Source organism: Epinephelus fuscoguttatus, linkage group LG19 (assembly GCF_011397635.1).
Source record: "Epinephelus fuscoguttatus linkage group LG19, E.fuscoguttatus.final_Chr_v1".
NCBI lineage: Eukaryota > Metazoa > Chordata > Actinopteri > Perciformes > Serranidae > Epinephelus > Epinephelus fuscoguttatus.
The window spans coordinates 27009017-27029254 of record NC_064770.1 but is presented as its reverse complement, the minus strand read 5'-3'; the positions used below and the strand labels follow the sequence as shown (position 1 = coordinate 27029254).

Below are 20238 nucleotides of genomic sequence, written 5' to 3'. Positions count from 1 at the left end.
ATAAAACTCAAATTTGTGATATCATGGGGAATCATAGGGTATAAAGTGTAGAATTACTTCATAGACATTGAACTGACACCTAGAGCATCCAGGAAAATGTCCTGACTATGGAGTGCCCCAGAAATGAGTCCTAAAACCCTGAAATGAGTTAATTTCTGCGCTTCTGGTTCCCTCATCTTAAAGTCAACGGGTTGTTTTAATGGGTTTTTAATTAGATGCCTGAAATAAGGTGGTTAACACAAGGTTAACAGACGTTCATGTTTTGTTCCACGACATAAAATTTGTCTATAAGTACCCCACTCTTGAATTTTTAAGCATTTATGTGTCTTAAAAAAGGCCAATGCTAACGTCACATCATGTCAAGCACGGCTTTACAGCCTTGCAGTGGTAGGGATGTTAAATCATATGACTGTAGTGTTCGTTTATAGCCTGACATTAGCTTTTTACTCCAGGTGATTGCATTCAGGCTTCAAAAATCATAAAAATTGTGTTCATTTGTGAAAATTATCTTTCTGAACAAAACATGAAAGTACCATCAATATTAAAACTATCTGCAACAATCTAAATCAAATGGAAAAATCCCATAGGCCTTTTGATGAGGGAACCAGGCCGAGGCCAACTTCTGCATTAGTCTACAGGGAAAGGTCATTCCTGGAGCACTCTGTATGGGCACATTTTCTGTTTCAGAACTGAGAACACTACAAGGGAGTAAAGCTTTTGGATATAAAAAGGAAAATAAACATTCTGTGGGTCCACAAAATTAGACTCCCATTAATTGTAATTGGGGGAGCCCCCAATTTATACTTGATGACATCACAACTTTGAGACTGTGGCCCTCTTTTGGCATTTATAGACAGTAGCTCATGTTCATAAATACTGATTGAACTTTCTGAGGGCATGGAAATAACATGTTGAAATAACTAATTCAGGTGGTGCTCCCGTTTCACTGTGTGTCCAACATATTTGCACCACATCACACCAGTTTTAGCCTCTTTACATTGGCTCACTGTTTGTTTTAGGATTGATTTCAAAATCTTATTGATTACTTTTAAGGCTCTGCATGGCCCGGCTCCAGACCTTTCAGACCTGTTTGTCCCTCATGAACTTCTGCGTAGTTTGATATCCTCGGGCAGAGGTCTTTTGCTTGTTCCGGAGTTTTGCAATCAGGGCCCCGAGGCTCTGGAAAAACCTGCCCAAGGATATAAGGCTGTGTGAGTCACTGGCTTCGTTAACTCTCTCCTAAAAACCTACTTCTATCAGAAAGCATATCCTGACTTCATCTGAACTGTCTGTCTATTTTATTGCTGTCTTAGTGATTTCACTTCCCATTTATTATCTTGATTTTAGTTTTGGCCTTCCTTATTTTATCTTTTACTGTTTATATGTTTAGTCTTATTGTACAGCACTTTGTAACTGTTATAAAAAATAAACCTACAATGTAAAGGGTAAAGGCTTAGTTGAACACAAACTGTTTGTAGAATGAAATCACTAGCTGCTATCTCGAGGGCATCCACTGAGTGTGCTTGGTTTCAGTGGAGCCAGATGTACCAGCCAGATGTATCACCACCAAAAACAAACTGTATTGTCTATAGCACCCTGTTTTAAATTTTAGATAGTTACTATGACACTGTCAAATCACTTACTGCAGAATTTTGACAAGCACTATCATGAACTTATTACTCTAACAGGCATAGCATCCGCCTCAGCTGTAAAATGTATGTGTATGATAGATGGGGATGTTACTCAAATGGGCGTGGAAGGCTTTGTAGTAGAAATTCGCTGCTCCTGTCACTTTAAGACAATTTGGCAGCGCTCAGCCAATCAGAGCGAAGAGGGGGGAGGGAAGGGAGCGGGTGGGTAGCAACAGTTGCCCTGGTGAGGACGAAGCGCCATAGCCACGGTAGCCCTGGCGACAAGAACCCAGCAACGAGAATCAACAACAACAACAGCTGAATCCGCCATAAAATAAAAGAAGACATTTTACCGGTGGGAAATACATACGTGGATACAGAGGTGAAACTCTTTACATATAGGGAATATTTCATGTCCAATAATGCTTCAGCTGAATTGTGCTATTGCTTTTTTCCCCCTTGTTGTTCCAGTAGCCATAACAGGCAACTGCCTCCTAGTGTTAGCTGACGTTAGCCTGCAAGCTAGCCGTCGTATTGATAATCAGCCCTCAGTCTGCGCTTTGAATGGGGTCGTTTCTGCCCGCTACTCATTCGGGTGACACTGAATTGTGCCTGCCATGACGACGCAGCCACAGATGCATACTCAAGCAGGCCGTTGTTATGGCGATGTCAAATGCAAAAGGTACAAAATGGCGGTTGTTGTAGAGACCAGTTAGCTTGCTGCCCGTGTTACCTTGCTAGATAGCTAGCACCAGTGTTGTCACGACAGCCTTGTGCTCGCTCGTGCTTACAGTTAACAAAACGAGTTACCAGTAACGGACATTTGTTTGTTTTTAACGGCAATGAACGGGCGTTCTGTGGCGGTTTGAAACGTTATGTTTTTTCGACAAGCGGCTCTAAACCAAGTCCCTGAGTACATGACGGTTACTACCCAAAAGGGAGCTCACATAAGGATAGCTAAGTTAAAAGTGTAACTAATTAGCTAGCGTATGGGTTAGTGTACAGGAAAGAACGGGGTTGGAACAATAAACGGCAACTGAAATATCGTTGTCGGTAATGTAAAGTTGAAAGCAGGTGGCGGACATTTAATATTTGAGGGGCGTGGCGAAGGAGGGCGTTTTGCAGGTGCTTTGAGTTCAGTTGAACGTGTTTGTTCACCTATTTACCACACGAAAAAGTTTATACATCTGCAATAAGGCTAAACTGACCATAAACGCCAGGATTAAACATCCTCATCTGGCTTTGCAAACACAGATGTAAGTCACAATAAACTCTTTCCTCTGTGCTATCATTTTGCAGTCAGCTAAACAACAATGAACAAAGGCACGTTGCTTCTAACTTAATATCAAGTGTACTGTGTCAATTAACCTAAGTTTAATTTAAGGACAGGGTGTACATGTAATTTCCTCGTTAGTGATTATGACATATCTATTACGACAGAAAGCGTAGCAGTGGTAGTGCACAGCAATGTGGTGGGGGATTTTCCCAACTTGTGCAATGGGCTTAACTGTGTACTGCCACTGTGTGTGATCACGTTACAGGTAATGAGACACCGAAATGCTTGTTCCCGTCAATGCTCCTCCCCCACCTCCACATCAGCTGCACCACCAGTAGGTCAGCTACAGTAGTACTTCCAGAAACAGCCATCTTGCTTATTAATTTGCATCTAGGCAACAAATGAGGATGTGGAAATATTCCCAGTATCCCCTGGACATGAACTGTTGACCACAGATTCATGGTATTAGAAAAAAAACATCATTTGCATCATGTCCAAGTGTTGCTCATGTCATTTCACAAGTGGAAGCTGTGGTTTGTTGAACTTTGTGATGCTACATTCTCCTAAATAGGAAGTTGTATCTCTATCTTCACAACTTTTGACTAGATATGCCCTGCCCTCTCTCTGTCTGCATGATTATGCAACAGAGTCAGTTGTACAGCAGTAATATGTGTATATTAAGTATTATAATTACACAAAATTTGTTTCAGTTGTTACCTGACAGGCTTAGGCCTCCATAGTCAATATGTGGAACATTTGCTTCTTAGTTTCTGTACACCAACGTTCACCTTTGGGGGTACCCCACCTATAAAGGGGTGTAACCCGCCTTGCCTCTCCTCTTTTGCTGCTGTACTCCATGGGAGAGGTAAGTGACATTGCTCTCGTAGTAATTTCCGTGTTTTGGTGCTGTTAAGCTGTTTATAAGGTCATTTTTCAGCCTGAACTTATTGTTTAACATGCTAACAAATTCCTGTGTCACTTAATTTGTGTAGGGGCCTGCGTTTATATGGTCATAATTGACAGAGGATTGTGTTTTTGCCTCTTACTGTCAGAGTTGTTAGTGATAAACGGATATCGCCTCCAAACATATCCACGCTCTAAGCCTCTTCATGTCAACGCAGTGCAGACAACACGGGAGTCCACCGGTTACAATTTTACAGTGGCTTGAAAGATCAAATAGCATTGGGCTATTCTAACAAAACTGAACCTGGGAATAGACAGTTTCAGGGTTCATCCTGGAGCATACACAGCATCCCTAATATATCTACCAGAAATGCATTACTAGTCACTTGTTTCTTCTTCCTAGGGTGATTCTCAGCTCTTGTAATGGCCACCTCAGGCTACGTAGGTGAGATCCAGCCAGCAGCCCAACCCCAGGGGGCCGGTGTTACTGTCACACCGGGGCAACCTGACGCCAGCTCTACCCCTGCACCTGCCCCTCAGTTTCTGGCTGAGATCCAGACGACTGTGGCCACTCCCACTGTCGTCACACCCACAGGCCAAACTACTCCCACTGATCAAGCCACCTCCATTGCCACTCCGAAGCCTGCAGATGGTAGTCAAGCCCAGTCCACAGCACAGGCCCAGCCTGCTCAGACACAGTATGTGACTGCAGAGATCCAGGGCTCCCCCACACAGTCTGGAAATGCCCAAAGCACTCCTCAGTACATTGTTGTTACAGTCACAGGTAAGGGCTAAACATTACGTACCATTAATGCTGCTGGCACTAATGTAGACCAGCCCATTTTAGGGTAGAACCAGCCCTTTCCTTAATCCATATTCAGGTTATTACAGATGATATTTTTAAATGTCTTTCATTTTTCAAAAATGGTTTAATACACATTTATTTTAATGAGTCAGATCTGTCTTTATCAGTTTGTAACAACACTGTATGTTCTTAAGGTCAGTTATTTAAGATACTTCATTTTTCTGAATTGTAATTGTAAAACAAAGATGTACTTTCACATGAATGGACACTTGAGTTAACTCACTACACAATTCCTTGCCTTCAATTGACTTTCATAACTAATTGCCTTTGCACACCAAGTATGCGTTTTTTAAATCAGTCATCCGATAAAAAATGTTGCGCACAGAAACCTTGCACAGTTTGATGCATTTGTTGTTCTTTTCATTGTGGAAATTCACAATATAATACAAAATTGAAAGACACATCTGCTCCCCACTGTCAACTAAAGTTGCCTCCGACCTGTTGTGAGTAGGCTGTCTGAGTTAGGAAATGTTACTGTGCGCTCTGTTCCGCTCTCTTGTTGCGGTTGTAAGAGTCCCACAGGTTATGTCACATTTAGTCTTGCTCACCAGACCTTTTTCAAGAAAAGAAAGGTCTGGCTGGGCCGACTCTCAATGTGAGATTGGAGAAAAAACGCCCCAGCTGCTTGTACTTCTTTCAACCAATCACAATCGTTCTTGGCGGTGCCACAGCAATGGTGCGCTTGCAAAAATATTGCAGGGGGGAACAGGTTTTGTTGTAACACGCCCACAAAAATATCGCCTACAGGACGCGAACCATGGCAGAAAAATGGCTACATCCCCGCAAGATCAAACACCGCAAAAGTTAGTAAAGGACGTGTTGAAAACGGTTGAAAACTGCTACACAACCGGAGGTGGTAGGGCGGGACTTCAGCGGGTGGCTCATTCCGCCCAATGAGCTGATCTCTGCAGCAAACTTCCGCCCACTCAGACTATGTCACATTTGGTGTGCAGTGGCCTTAAATTTGAGACTGATGCCAATCTTTGTCCCTCAGAGGGCTCCCTTCACTCAAGTGACAGCGTATCGGACTCTAGCCCCCCTCCAGCTGTGGTGCAGACAGGAGTTCCGACACAGGTTGTTCAGCAGGTGCAGACGGCTCAACAGGTAAAGTATGCACCCACCCACAAACACCACATGAAGTTAATGTTTCCTTGACAGTTAAAACATACAGTATCCATATCTTTGCAGAGGTCCGTGGTGCAGGCCACCTCTCAGATAGCCAAGACTGAGCCAGGCACCCAGCTGAGTGTCACCAGTCTACAGCCTGTTCATATCAGCCAGGAGGTAAGTCAACACACTGTAACATAGTTCATCACAGGCGGTCAAATATGATGTCTACAGTCATGTGTGCTGCCACTGACCAACACACCTATTTGTGGAAAACAAACATACACACAAGTCATCACAGCACAATGACAACCAAACTTTCCAACTGCCTTACATTGTGTCACAGTATTAGCCAACTAATCAAGTCTTTGGTCAAAACTACCACTGCTGGCTTCCAGTTCTTCCCCATTGAGGTGACAACGTTAGTCAGGGATAAGAATCTAGAAGAATGCCAGCTGCAACATGAGATAGGGCAGCCAGAGTGCCAGGTCTGGGCATCAACAGACAACATAAGAGACTGCTGCGGCAAGCCCATCTACCTCTGTTTGGATCTCTGTCAGTATAACCAATCACTCCAGTCGCTCGCTGTGCCTGCCCACCCTGCAGTCACAAGCTCAGGCCCTGAGCAGCCACCACCGCAGGCTACAACTACGGATTTACAAGTAGGTCAGGGACACAAGGGTGACTGCTGCTATATAGTTAAGGGAACAGAGAGTCTGTCTGTAGCTAAGAAATGCTTATGTTATCATTTAAAAGAAACTACATGAAAGATGATCTTAGGAGATGATACAGTTGATGTGGTCTAACTAGGCAGGCAGGGATTTATTGGATTTGTGTGTGTGTGTGTGTGTGTGTGTGTGTGTCTCGTTAGGTCCAGCAGCAACTCACATCAGTGCCAGTGCAACATGTGTACACCAATCAAGTGCAGTATGTGGAAGGAGGAGACAACAACTACACCACCAGCACCATGTGAGAATAAAACCGTCATTTTCTAACACCAGACAGAACTTTTTCCTTTCTACAGTTTATTTTCTCCAACAGTTTGCTTTGGTTCTAACGCATCGTGTTATGTCTTTCATCCAGCCGTTCCAGCACCTTTCCTTACACTGACACACCTCTGTACACCCAGACCACAGCTGCCCAGTATTACGAAGGGCAGCCAACTTCAGGCTCACAGCCCTCCACCCCTGGCACACCTCTAACCGTCTCCGTAACTGCTGGCACAACGGGGGGGGTGTCCATGTTTGTTGCCCAGCCCACCAGTGCAGCAGGGGGAGGGGCCACAGTGGTGACCACAGGTGGTACCACCAATGGGGCAGGGGAAGGGGCAGGCACCAACGGTGGCGCAGCAGGCAGCTATGTGATCCAGGGGGGTTACATGCTGGGCAGCAGCAGCGGAGGGGCAGCTGGCAACAGTCAGAACTACTCACACACCGCCCGCGCCTCCCCAGCCACTGTGAGTATTACAGAGGGCGAGGAGAGTAGCGTGCCGTCGGCAGACAAGAAGGTATGCAGAGGCGCCAAGCGCAGGAATTTCTTCTCGTTTTGTTCTCATCCACACAACCCCTTTGGTGGCGCACACTGATGACGTCATAGTTTTGTCCAGTGGAAAGCACAATTAAAAATGTGGAGATTCACGGCCAGAAAATACAGCACTTTGAGTACTGATCCTTATAAAACTCATTGTAGCATAAGGTGTTTTTAACTGTGGTTTCCACCCGAGAGAAAACAAAACCATGGCCTCATCATTTTCATATCATTACAGTGCATGTGACGAGGGGCATTTTTTAATGTGCCTGAGATGCCCCAACACTATATTTATTGTTCATCCCAAATTCATCCTATTGAACCCCATATGATAATGGTAACCAACCTACCTGTTTGGCAAACATCCCATCAGTATTGCAAGTCATTAATTCATTGCATACCAAAGTTGTATGCCACGGCACGCAAACAAACGTATTTGTGTTTTCATTCCCAAATGATCGACAGGCTGTATATGTGAATGGATTTGTTTGTGTTTCTATAATTTATTGATTAAAAAAAATTGTGTGCATGTACTAACTGAAAAATGTGGTGTTTGCAATTAAGTGAACATATTTTTTTTGTGTGTATACTGTATGTTGAGGTGTGTGTTTCCGGCTTGTATCTACTGGCTTTGCTAACTGCACCAGCTATTTTCTTTTTTCATTGCCTGCGTGTCAGGTACAGTGGTTGCTGGACAACTATGAGACAGCTGAAGGAGTGAGTCTGCCACGTTCCACCCTCTACTGCCATTATCTGCTGCACTGCCAGGAGCAGAAACTAGAGCCTGTTAATGCTGCCTCTTTTGGAAAACTCATCAGATCTGTGTTCATGGGGCTACGCACACGGCGACTGGGGACACGGTAAGACAGGTCATCAATAGCGGTGCACTACAGCTACATGACAGGATTGTATATCGACACAGTTGTTTTCAAATGTATTTTTATGAATATAAGATACGACCATGACATCACACAAAGAGCAGGCAAACAGAAAGACACAACACTTTCTCCCACAGAGCGATGCACATCAGCAGCACAGACCCCCTCTTTATACACACAGTATTGTCCATATAGGTCCCAATTAGTGAACACCCAGGCACAGTTTCTTACAGGGGAACAATGGAGATGTTTCTAGGAAAATCTATAGAGTCCTTCGGAGCAGAGCAAAACGTTTGCCCAGTGTAGGAAGAAATGTGGGTAGAGATGAAGACAGACAGCATGTGTGTGGGTGAGTGAGTTTGATGAAGGAGGGGAGAGCCTGCAAGTGAGATTGACTTTTTGGAAATGTTTGGTAATATGGGTTTAATTAAACAATACCATATGTTTAGTTAGGGTATTATATGAAATGAAAGATATATATTTTTTACCACAAGTTTATACAGACAACATAAACCCTCTCTTCTACTTGTTTTCTCCTTTATAGATTTACTATGAGAGACAGATTTACCAACACATGTACAATTTTATGTAAAAAAACATGTCATCTGCTCCTGACAGGGGTAACTCTAAATACCACTACTACGGACTGAGGATCAAGGCAGGCTCTTCTCTTCTCCGTCTGATGGAAGACCAGCAACATCTGGCCATGAGGCAGCAGCCTTTCTCACAGAAGCAGAGGTACACACACACAAACATCCCCACACACACACACACACACCCCTAATGTTTGTCATTACACCACTGTAACACATTAAGCTTGAACTTACTTTTATTTTCCCTCACTTGTATATAGAAACTGTATGTAAGTGATATATAAGACTGCTATATAAGACAGAATTGCCGGTTGGGCCCTCTTTTTATTCATCGTCTTTGTGTCGATCTGAATGTTTCATCTATGTTATCCTGTGTATTTTATGTCTGTTCCTATCAGGTTGAAGCCTGTGCATAAAGTAGAGGGCATGACTAATGGCACAGCAGCAGGAGCAGGTCAGCAGCAGCAACAGCAGCAGGGGTCAGGGCAGGTGGACATCAGCACCCAGGTTCAGCAGTACCAGCAGTTCCTAGGTGAGACTAGTGAACAAATACCTACAGGTTTAAAAGTGATGCTGAAGGATTTGCTAAAAAGATTTATGAGTCTGATGGTATTATTGTGAAAATACAATATGCAATATTATTTACAGGTAATTTAATCTGCATTTAGTGTGATTTCTCACTGACTATCCAGTGTCCTTGTGTTCCAGATGCATCCAGAGCTCTCCCAGAGTTCCCAGACATCGACCTCCAGGGGAAGTCTCTGCCAGAGGGAATTGAGCTTGAGCATATAAAGAGCTTTCAGCTGCTGTACAGAGAACACTGTGAGGTAACCGACTGCAAGGATCAGTTTGCTGGCAGGCACCCATTCAGTATTTATGAGGTTCCCTTTTCTATCTAGTTGTTAGTGGGACACTGGAAGACTGCTTTAAATAAAAGTACCCGCTGAGTATAGAATAGGACAATACTAACTGAAAAATGAAAAGACATGTTAGACAGCTGAGGGAGAAGATGGGTTCAGAAGAAGTCAAGCCAACATTAGAGAGTAAAATCCATTATTTAGATAATGTCCTTGTTTTCCTCTCTTTGTTTCTGTTCAATTGTTGATAAGTCAGATGTTCTCTCTGTGTTCTGTCAGGCCATACTAGATGTGATGGTCAACCTGCAGTTTACCCTGGTGGAAACTCTGTGGAAGACCTTCTGGAGGTTCAGCCAGAGTCAGGCTGGAGATGCCACGTTGGCTGTGTGAGTGGTCGAGACTTGATATTCAAAATTCAGTCGGAAAATTCTCTGTGTGCAATAACAGCACTATTTTGTAGTAGTTAAAACTGGCATGTGTGTGTGTTGGCAGTCATGATGAGTCAGAGAAGCGCCTCCCTAAGTCCTGCTTGGTGTTGCTGTGCAAGTATGATCCGGTGCTGCGCTGGAGCCGGGACTGTGACAACAGCCTGTACCAGGGCCTGGTGGAGATCCTCATCCCTGATGTCCTCAGGCCCATCCCCAGTAAGACTCTACAAGAAATATGATTAAGCAGGAAAGCAGAGAGTGATATGTGCATAAGAAAATATATATTAAAAAAACTGAACAAAAAAGTAAATGCAAAATATTTTTGGGGGGTCTTGTGTGAGTGTGGGTAAAATGGAGCAATAGATGGACTATTGGTTTGGCATGAAGTCAGCAGTGATGAAGGCATTGGGCTGGAAAGTTGTGGTGAAGAAGGAGCTGAGCCAGAAGGCAAAGCTTTCCATTTATCAGTCCATCTACATTCCCAACCCTCACCTGTAGTCATGAGCTTTGGATAGTGTCTGAAAGAATGTGGATACAAGCAGCTGAAATGAGTTTCCTCTGTAGGGTGGCTGAGCTCAACCATAGGCTTATATTTGTTTGGAAAATGTATTCAGTATAAGACAATTGTTTTGTCAGTAAACCTTGTGAGTTGTAATGGAGCCGAATTCTATAGTTACCTTTATTAAATGTTGCTATTGTCCCTGGTTTTATATGAGAGGAGGAAAAGATTGCTAGTTGCTAGGCTAATTTATACAATGTAAAATGCCATATGCTTGTGCTAATAACATTAGCATGTTGTATTTGTGGTGAAAATGTGTCCAGATAAGACAAGTGCTTTGTCTGTGAATGCTGCGAGTTATAGTGAAGCTGATTTATGTACTTGTGTTTGAAACTGTCTCTATTAAGTCATGTTAAATGTCTGTTTTGAATCAACTCAACTTCACAGCACTCCACACGAACCTCGCCACAGACTAATGTTTTGGAGGTGTTACTGCAGAGTGACACAGACACACCACCGCACAAGCATTAATGCTCACAACAGTGTAGTTGACATGGTGAAGGGTCTGCCTCTTTAGAGATAGGTGAGCAGCTCATACATCCGCAGGGAGCTTGGAAAAGAGCTGCCTCTCCTTCGTGTTGAAAGGAACCAGATGAGGTGGTTTGGGCATCTTATCAGGGTGTTAAGGGTGTAAAGAGGTGTTCTGGGCACATCCAACTGGTTGAAGGCCCTGTGACAGACCAAGAACGCGCTAATTATATAACTTATCTGGCCTGGGAACACTTCAGGATCCCCCAGGAGGCGCTTGAAAACGTTGCTGGGGGAGAGAGACATCTAGAGCACCTTGCTCAGCCTGCTGCCCCCACAACCCGGCCCTGACAAGCGGATGAAAATGAATGGATAGATAATTTTTTGTGTCTGACATTTTTTTTAGATTTAAAATGTGCCCATTTACTCTAAAATAATTACAGTTGCCATTAAAGCCACTTTATCCATACCTACATTATATGCCCATGTAGATTAAGAGCTATTTTTTAACCTCAGTGCCAAATTGAACTATTTAGAATGAGCCTATGACAACATCAGCCTGCTCGATATTTCACAAACAATCCCACATTTCCGTGAAAATTGTCTTTTCTTGGCGAAACATTTGGATTGGTGAACTGGCTCTGTAGTAAGAGAGCACAAAGCTTTTCCTTGTTTCATGCCTACTGCTCTGCTGTGGAAACTGACTCACTGGTGTTTAGACTGATTTCTTTAGGTTTCAATTTTAGTCAGACTTTGAATTTAACTATTTTTGACACGGCTATGAGAAAGAGTCTTTCTTTGCACTCTGCTGCATTGCTGCCACAGAAATATTTTCCGGGGCCTTAGGTTGTTGTCTTCCACGTAAATTGGAATCACATTGGAAATCTGATAATGCATTTACGCTACACAGCTAAGAAATCTGTTTCTTTGGCAGAAACTTAGCTATGTTCACCAGTTATTTGATAGTCCTTTATCCTGGTACATTGTCAGGGATAAGAAAATAATAACATAATCTCAAGTGACCAATACTAAAGTCTCTCATCCCTTTTTTCCCTTGCTGCTTCCAGGTGCCTTAACTCAAGCCATCCGCAATTTTGCCAAGAGCCTGGAGAGCTGGCTGACCAATGCCATGATGAACATCCCGGAGGAAATGGTCCGCATCAAGGTACACTCCCCTTGGATTAACTTGCAGTTGGTGGAAAAACATGTGTTCTGAGCCATGGAGGAAGCTTTGTAGGCTTGCAGGATCAGATATTATACAATCATACTTTTCTGCAAGCTTAGAAATTGTTTGGTTTAATACTTTGAATGTACTGCAAAACTAAAACCCATTTTCCTTTGTGGGACTTATCCTTGCTGTGGTGGTGTGAACAGAGAAACAGTTCACACCAAAGTCAGTTACCTGTCATGCTGTTTATCAGTCTAGACTTTTTTGGTGTGAGTTGTCCAGTGTTTGATATACTGGCTGTAGAGGTGTCTGCCTTCTCTACAGTATAATGAAACCAGATGGCACTCGGCTTTTGGTGTTCAAAGTACCAAGACCTTACATCTGAAAAACTCAACAGCAAAGTCTCTTCCCAGAAATCCTGACCTGGTTACACAAGATAAACCACAGACCCTGTCGTCAGCAGTTTCATGTAGGCACTACTTTCTTTCTTTCGAACCACACCCACCAACTGTATCAATGTGCAGAAGGAAGGCGGCACCTGCTCATGGACGAGAGGCTCATGCTCATTACAGAGCTGGATTGAAGCATTAATGGCGTCCTCCTCGGCTGAGCTGTAAGGTTATCTAGCTCAGTGGTGCTAGGTGAGCTAGCAGTAGATGCATGCTACCTACTGCTTGGTGATACTGTTGGTGGGTGTAGTTCAGTAGAAATAAAATAGTTCCCACATTAAACTGCTCACAACAAGGTCTGTGGATTATCTTGAGTAACCAGGTCATGATTCCTGCAAAGAGACATTGCTGTTTAGTTTTTCTTTGAGCACCACAAGCTGAGTGCCATCTAGATTCATTATATTCAAGAGAAGGCAAACATCTCTACAGCTGATATCTCCAACACTATCTAGATTGATAAATAGCACCACAGGTTTTTTATTTTGGGGTGAACTGTCCCCTTAAGGCCAAGGCCAGAGCTGAACGTACACTGCTCTGTAACAGGAGGTCACTTGTAGAGATATTTGTATGTATGCGTGCCTTTATGTAAAATATATTTTTGATGTCCTGTCATCTTGCTCTCCTTGTGGTCTCTCAGGTAACATCAGCCAATGCATTTGCCCAGACACTGCGTCGCTACACTAGTCTGAATCACCTTGCCCAGGCAGCCCGCGCTGTCCTCCAGAACACGGCCCAGATCAACCAGATGCTCTCCGACCTCAACCGTGTTGACTTTGCTAACGTCCAGGTTGGTTTAGTCTTTGAACACTGGCACCACTCATGTGAATTTCAGTCTTTGCAGCTTAATCTTGCATGGGTTTTAGTTTTGTGCATATGCAGCAATTTCTGCTGTAGCTTGTGGTTTTGACGAGGTTTCATGTGTGTTAGTTATTCAGTCTTATCTGAAAATTTCCTACCCAGGAAATGTAAACCAAACCCTCATTCTTTTTCTCAGAAGCTCATTGTCTTTCTCCTCCAGTGTAGAGCACGTGGTTCGATACAGAGCCATGAACTTGGTGGTGATTTAGTGTCTTGCTCTAAGACAAGCTGGCAGAGAATGTATGTTTTTTTTTTTACACAGGGACCTCAACCTAATTCTGCTGTTTGAAGGATTGTCTGTCTCAATATTAGGTTGCACTGCTGCCTTCTGCTGGTACTGCCTCTTACTGACACGTTGCCCACGTCCTGTCCACCCTTTGCAGGAGCAGGCTTCATGGGTGTGCCGGTGTGAGGACCGTGTTGTCCAGCGGCTGGAGCAGGACTTCAAGCTGACCCTCCAGCAGCAGAACTCCCTGGAGCAGTGGGCCGCGTGGCTGGATGGTGTGGTCTCCCAGGTCCTAAAGCCCTACCAGCAGAGCCCTGCCTTCCCCAAGGCCGCCAAGCTTTTCCTACTCAAGTGGTCTTTTTACAGGTGTGGCGGGAGACATTCAGACATTCCCTTTTTACGTTGTTGTCTTTGTCGAGGCTGTGAGATTTAGCTACAAGCTTTTGTTGCTCAGTAAATGAGCCCATTCTATGCTCTGATAGTGAATCACTGTTGAGTGTGAATGCACAGTTGTGATGCATGTTTAGCTTTGAAGTCATGGCTGGTCAAGAACAATGTCAAAAAATTCTAAAAACGGAACAGTAGAAATTTGTTATCTTGCATCAGTGTGATGAAAACCTGACCACAAGTAACAAGATAGCATCTCAACTGTAGTGAAGTGAATCATGAGGTCATCAAGGAACTAAAGCCACAAGCAAAGATTCAAAGACGATAAAATCAATTTAATAAACTAGGAAACACTGTGAAAGAGCCAGATGTCAGATCAGTCTATAAAAAGAGCAGAGTAATAAACTGGCCAGCACTCACTTTCAAGTTGCTTTTATTTCAGTTGTGTAGATTACTATGTCCGTTCACTCAGATATTATTTAACAGGTGGCAGAATTTGCTTTCTAAAGGGTACTTCACCCAAAAAAATCATCACTTGTATATCGATTATTCACGCCATGTTACACTGAATTCATTAGGAGAACTTTAATTTTCTCACATGCCCACATGGTGAACGAAGAATCCAAAAACGGAGAAAATTCTTGATGAATTGGAGTAAAGGGGGGGCACATGTAACGACAGCAAAATTGTTTAAAACATCCATGAACCCATGCAGTATAATCCATGTTTCATTTATCCAGTCGATCAGTACTTCCCAAACACATGCATTTTCACTATAACTGTAATATTTAAAAAACTTGAGCATAAACAGTCTCACATACGGTGGAGTAGCACGCCTAGCGTGTGTTTGAGCTCTTTTCATGCTCTCAGTTAAGCAGAGCTCAAACACGCTTGCCCAGGCGTGCTACTCGTCCATACGTGAGACTGTTTATGCAAAAGTATTTTAAAAATGTCAGTGTAAGTGAAAATGCGTGTGTTTGGGAAGTATTGAGCATTCAGCTGGATAAATGAGACTTGGATTATACTGCGTGTGTTGTGTGAGAGTTTGTAAACGGTTGTTTTGATATGGTTTTGCTGTTGTTGATGCACAAAAGATCATCGGGAGGGGGATGTATTCCTTTAATGAATAATGAACTTGATGTGAAACTGTATTAGTGAATCTCTATTAGTTGAGAACTCAAAATCCTTTTACCTCTGTCATAGTGAAACACTAAACAGTACTTCCTGTTTACGGTCAAGAATAAGAAGTGTTACAGTTTCGCTATACATGTTTACTGATTGCTTAATTCTCACCGTCTCTGCTCCGCAGTTCCATGGTGATCAGGGACCTGACCCTGAGGAGTGCGGCCAGTTTTGGTTCCTTTCACCTGATCCGCCTGCTGTACGATGAGTACATGTACTACCTGATAGAGCACAGAGTGGCCCAGGCCAAAGGAGAGACCCCCATTGCTGTCATGGGAGAGGTACCAAAGCGCACACACATAGATGAACGAAATCATAGGAGAGCTATCCACCGTACTAACACATCCTTCTCTTCTTAGTTTGCCAGTTTAGGCCGGGGTTTAAACCAGCTGGATCCTGACAAAGGTACACTCTGGACTCTGTTTCTCAAACTAACTTCATTCATGTTTCAAGCATTGTTTCTGACTAACCCCTTTACCCCTCATCTCTACCAGAAGAGGAAGAGGAAGAAGAGGAGGAGAGCGATGAGGAAGGTCAGGAGCTGTCCCTTCCCTCGGACGCTGCCGTGCTGGGAGACGAATCTCTGGAGCCGCCTGCCAAGCTGGCCAGAATGGACCAGAGAGTCCTCTTCACAACCGGATCAGCTGACAACTAACCACAGAGTAACACTACTAGACGTGGGTTGATTATATCGATTATGCACACAAACACAAATACACACACACACACACACACAGATGTACAAAGAACACTAATTTATACACTCGACACATGTATATAGATCTTGTAAATGTGTGTGCGCGCACTGTCGCTGCATACTGTAACTGTCCCACCTGTTGACAGGCACACACAGTCGAAACATTGAGTACTGCTGCAGAAGGATGTGGCTTGAAACCCCCCCGAGAGAAACACAGAGCATTTTAACCCTCAGTTGTATTGATCTGTAAAAAAAAAAAAAAAAAAAGAAGCCAGGCATGTTATTTTCTTTCTTTGTGTCATTGCATTGCAACCTGTAGCCTCGCTGTCTCCTCGAAACTTCAGCTCACCCTCGATCCTCCTAAAACTGTCACTGCCGTATCAAAGTGGTCTTGAAAATACTGTGATGTGTGTGCGTGTGTGTGTGCGTGCGTGCATGTGTGTGAGGTAACTTCAACAGGACGAGGGTGCAAAGTGGACCTTCAGCAGTAAACAGTTGCTGATTTAGTTGTCACTAATTCATTGTAGGAAACTGTCGTTAAGAGGGGGAGAGACATTTGTGAGAGACAGCAGGCGGTCGGGATTTTTGTGTGGGTTTGTCTTATTTGTGTGTGTGTGTGTTTTCTGTCTGAACACAGGGGGTCACACCGCTCTGCTGTTACTCCTGGAGGCTGACCGAACATGCTTTTTTTCCCCATGATGGCGTGCGTACAAGTGTGTGTGTGTGTGTGTGTGGTTGTGTGCTTGTGAGTCATGCCAAGTGTTGACTGTTTTCCTCTTGTAGATATTTTGTAAGGCATTCAGGTTTTGATTTTGGGAGACGTGCGTAGCTTTCCCGTTTTATTGGATTCGCCTGTTAAGAAAACGTTCTTGTGTTCTTGGAGTGCCTGTCGCAGCTGCTATACACACTTGTAAAGATAAAGCTACGGCTGTGGAATTGGGGCTCCCGTTAGTTGCTGCAAAAAATCCTCTCTCTTTTATTGAACATCTGGTTCCACGAGGGAGGTACTGTATGTGTCATATTTTTACGTTCAAAGTGCTTCATTCCCGTCCATCCAATCCTCTGTGGCCTCATTTTTCCTTTGACGTCGTTTTTTCGCCTTATTTCAGTATATTTTTCCATGTGTGTGCCAAACCTGTTTGCTTTGATCCCATTGTCTTTAAATTATCTATGTTTTAAGGAGGACTGTGCCTGAGTAAGAACCGTGATATACTTATATTCTACTGTATATTTATCCACTATTTTGAATTTCGTTGTCACTAAGTGAACCTCTTGTGCAGTGTATGGTGCTGTGTTGTCACACATTGTAAGCAACCTTTGTGTGCATTATTGATTTGTGATTGTACGTTCGGTTACCAATCCTAATATCATATCTGATGACTTTTCCACAAACAGGCTAAGGCCCTGCCTCTTTGCACATACTGACTATTGTCTTTAAAAGCTCCGACAGAGTTATCTGAAATGTTTCTCATTTTCTTTGAAGTCTTAGGTGTGTTTTGTAACGGTGGGGGTGCAGGTGTCAGATTTCGTGTGAACATCTCCTGCTCACCGCTGCGTGGTGAGAGGCGAGATGGCTCTTTCTGCACAGTCCTCCACCGACACTCATCTCCCTCCACTGTGCTTTCATCTCACTGCGTTTCCGCCCTCCTGCCAATGGCTTTGTTTTGCTTCAGACATCCATATTCTTAAACACTGTTCGTCGAGATTGGTTGTTGTAGACATGTCATTTTTTGGATTTTTTGAATACAAAGTCTTCAAATAGCTGCGATGCACACGTTTTCAACAAGCATCGCCAGCCCTCAAACCAGCACATCATCCTTTACATGGAGTCTAACGCTACCACAGCTGAGTACATATCACTCCAGTCTTTTAACGATCTACAGCATATAGAATGGCCATTGTTTACCCAGTAAGAAAAAATGTTTAGTCATTTTTATAGTGCATTGTTTCTTATGTACAAAACAAATTGAGAAAAAAGATGTTCAGTGGCAGTGTTTTATGAATTTGGTCTACTATAAGTATGACTGTGCCTTTGGAGGTGGTAGAATGCAATTCAGATGTTTTTAATTTTAAAGATATAAATTAAAGAATTTTTAAAATTGCACTCTTGTAGACATGTTTGTTTTGAACAGTGCAGTCACACAACTCAGCACATCAGTGTTCCTAATCATTGTGGCAAACAGATAGACAGGGTGTGGGTCTGACGTGCAGCCGCAGTCTGACTAAATCTGACACTTTGGTTTAACAAACAGACTTCCTGGCTTGTACTCGCACACAAACATACACACTTGTCTGTTATCACTTCTGCTGCAATGTACAAAGTAGGACACTGGAACAGAAACCACAAATCCTTTCACATATATTCTATGAAACCAAAAGATGGCTTCTGCAGTAAACTGTCACCCAACAAATGTGTTGTCACTTTTAAGTGTGAAAACTGAGAATGCACGACACAAAAACAGGTAAAAGTTTATATGATTGTATCAAAAGTACGGAGTGTTAAATGTATCTAGTAACTTTACAGACAAGTTTAAAACCACAGAACAGTATGTTTTACATGCTGTGGGTGCAGTACGCCTGTTTTTTTTTATGTTTAGGCAGTGGTTTTCAACCTTTCTCATGTCATGGACCACTAAATTGATACATATTATGTCAGAGACCGCCATCTGATTAGATTTCACTTCAGGGACCTCTGTGAAAAGATTTCTCGTTAGATATGATAAAGACTACAGTTGTCAACTACACTTGAGGAAATAACCATGGAGAAGTGACACATATGATGCAAATAGTCACGATTACGACTCTTACTCACACTTGGCTCATCTCTGTAGTGAATTAAGTAGTGAAAACATACTATTCCTCATTTTCTGGGGATCCCCTGGGACTCCGTCAAGGACCCCTGAAGGTCTGCAGACCCCTGGTTGAGAACCACTGTGTTAAGGCACACCTAGCAGCATTTATACAAGGTGCTTAATTTATTTGAATTTGATACTCTGGAATTAAAGTACTGGAATACCTTAATCAGACCTTAATTTTTTTTAAAAATTGGTCCTTAATTAAAACAGAGAACAGAATCATAAATTATTTTACGAAACGTATTGGATAAATGCTTTAAAGTAGAAAGTCGAGATTGCCCATGCTTGCAGTTGTTGTTGAATGCTTGTGGTATGATCCTGGAGCACTAATGGGTTGGTATAGGTTTTCTGCTTTTTAACAGTAAGAAAGACGGTTGTGGAGAATACAATTTCATCCTTGGGAAAAAAAGGGAGCTCTTGAAAATGTACTTTAAAGTCCTTGAATTTAACTTGTCTCTATCAGTACAAACCCTGTAATAGGTTTCTATGATCAAGGTTCAATGTCACATCCATCAAGAGGTGAAACGGGTGTTGAGCCACCATGAGTCGCCACTTCAGACTTAACTCACAGGACCATCCTCAGATTTTTGATTCAGTTATTCATTTAAAAATGGATCATCTATAAAAAATATTTTTGTCAATAACTGGGGATCACCTGCGCAGTCCTGTCTGATTAATCTGAAGACTTATAGTGACATCTACTGGTGATTTATCTCAACTGTGCTTTGTTATATCTGGTAACAGTTGTTTTATGTACACTGTAAAAGAACAGGAAAGACAACAAAATGTTCAACACACATTTTAAAGTAATTGACATTTGCCCCATTTTAATTCAGAGTATTGCTGCTGGTGGTCATCTATTCACAATATCAACACTGCTGCCAAAGGCAGGCTCACAGCTGCCGTTCAGAATACAAGATTCATACCTGATACATCTCTGGAAGTCAAAACCAACAGCCTTATATTGCTGATTATATGTACATAATAAAGTGAGACACATTGGAAGACTAAATTTTCAATCTGTTACACACAATGACTGTGGGAAGGAGAAAAGATCAACACATTCTCGTTGGCATTCATAAAAAAAGTAAAGTAAAAAGCAATCACGTGCAACCTTGAGATGAAACAAAATCGCAGCATGGTTCAAATGTGTGGTGGCTGAAGCCTCACATGACGTGTCCCCATTGTAGGAGAGATTGTATGGACAACAGAGGGGGACATGATCTCAACATGACACAGAGAGATGTGCAGTTGTGTCAAGGTGAATGCCCACTAGCAGTATGTGTTGGTTTTAAAAGGTCTGACAATCTCTTTGAGTTTTTCA

The 20238-nt window shown here is 42.9% G+C and overlaps 1 protein-coding gene across 3 annotated transcripts; it reads left to right on the top strand.

Annotated features, from left to right (window-relative positions):
• Nucleotides 1-1867: 1867 nt before the first annotated feature.
• Nucleotides 1868-18612, top strand: rfx1a (regulatory factor X, 1a (influences HLA class II expression)). 3 transcript variants are annotated; one of them, XM_049562330.1, is made up of 18 exons: nt 1868-2013; nt 4214-4594; nt 5670-5779; nt 5864-5959; nt 6654-6751; nt 6866-7289; nt 7988-8169; nt 8806-8925; nt 9179-9312; nt 9489-9607; nt 9917-10023; nt 10130-10281; nt 12160-12257; nt 13347-13496; nt 13951-14159; nt 15490-15643; nt 15722-15767; nt 15857-18612. In XM_049562330.1, the coding sequence occupies exons 2-18, from the start codon at nt 4234-4236 to the stop codon at nt 16015-16017; spliced, it is 2721 nt and encodes a 906-aa protein (XP_049418287.1). In that variant the 5' UTR covers nt 1868-2013; nt 4214-4233; the 3' UTR covers nt 16018-18612. The 3 variants fall into 3 exon arrangements, with proteins under 3 accessions (XP_049418287.1, XP_049418288.1, XP_049418289.1); XM_049562331.1 differs by lacking the exon at nt 1868-2013 and adding an exon at nt 2029-2313; XM_049562332.1 differs by lacking the exon at nt 1868-2013 and adding an exon at nt 2320-2887.
• Nucleotides 18613-20238: the final 1626 nt, after the last annotated feature.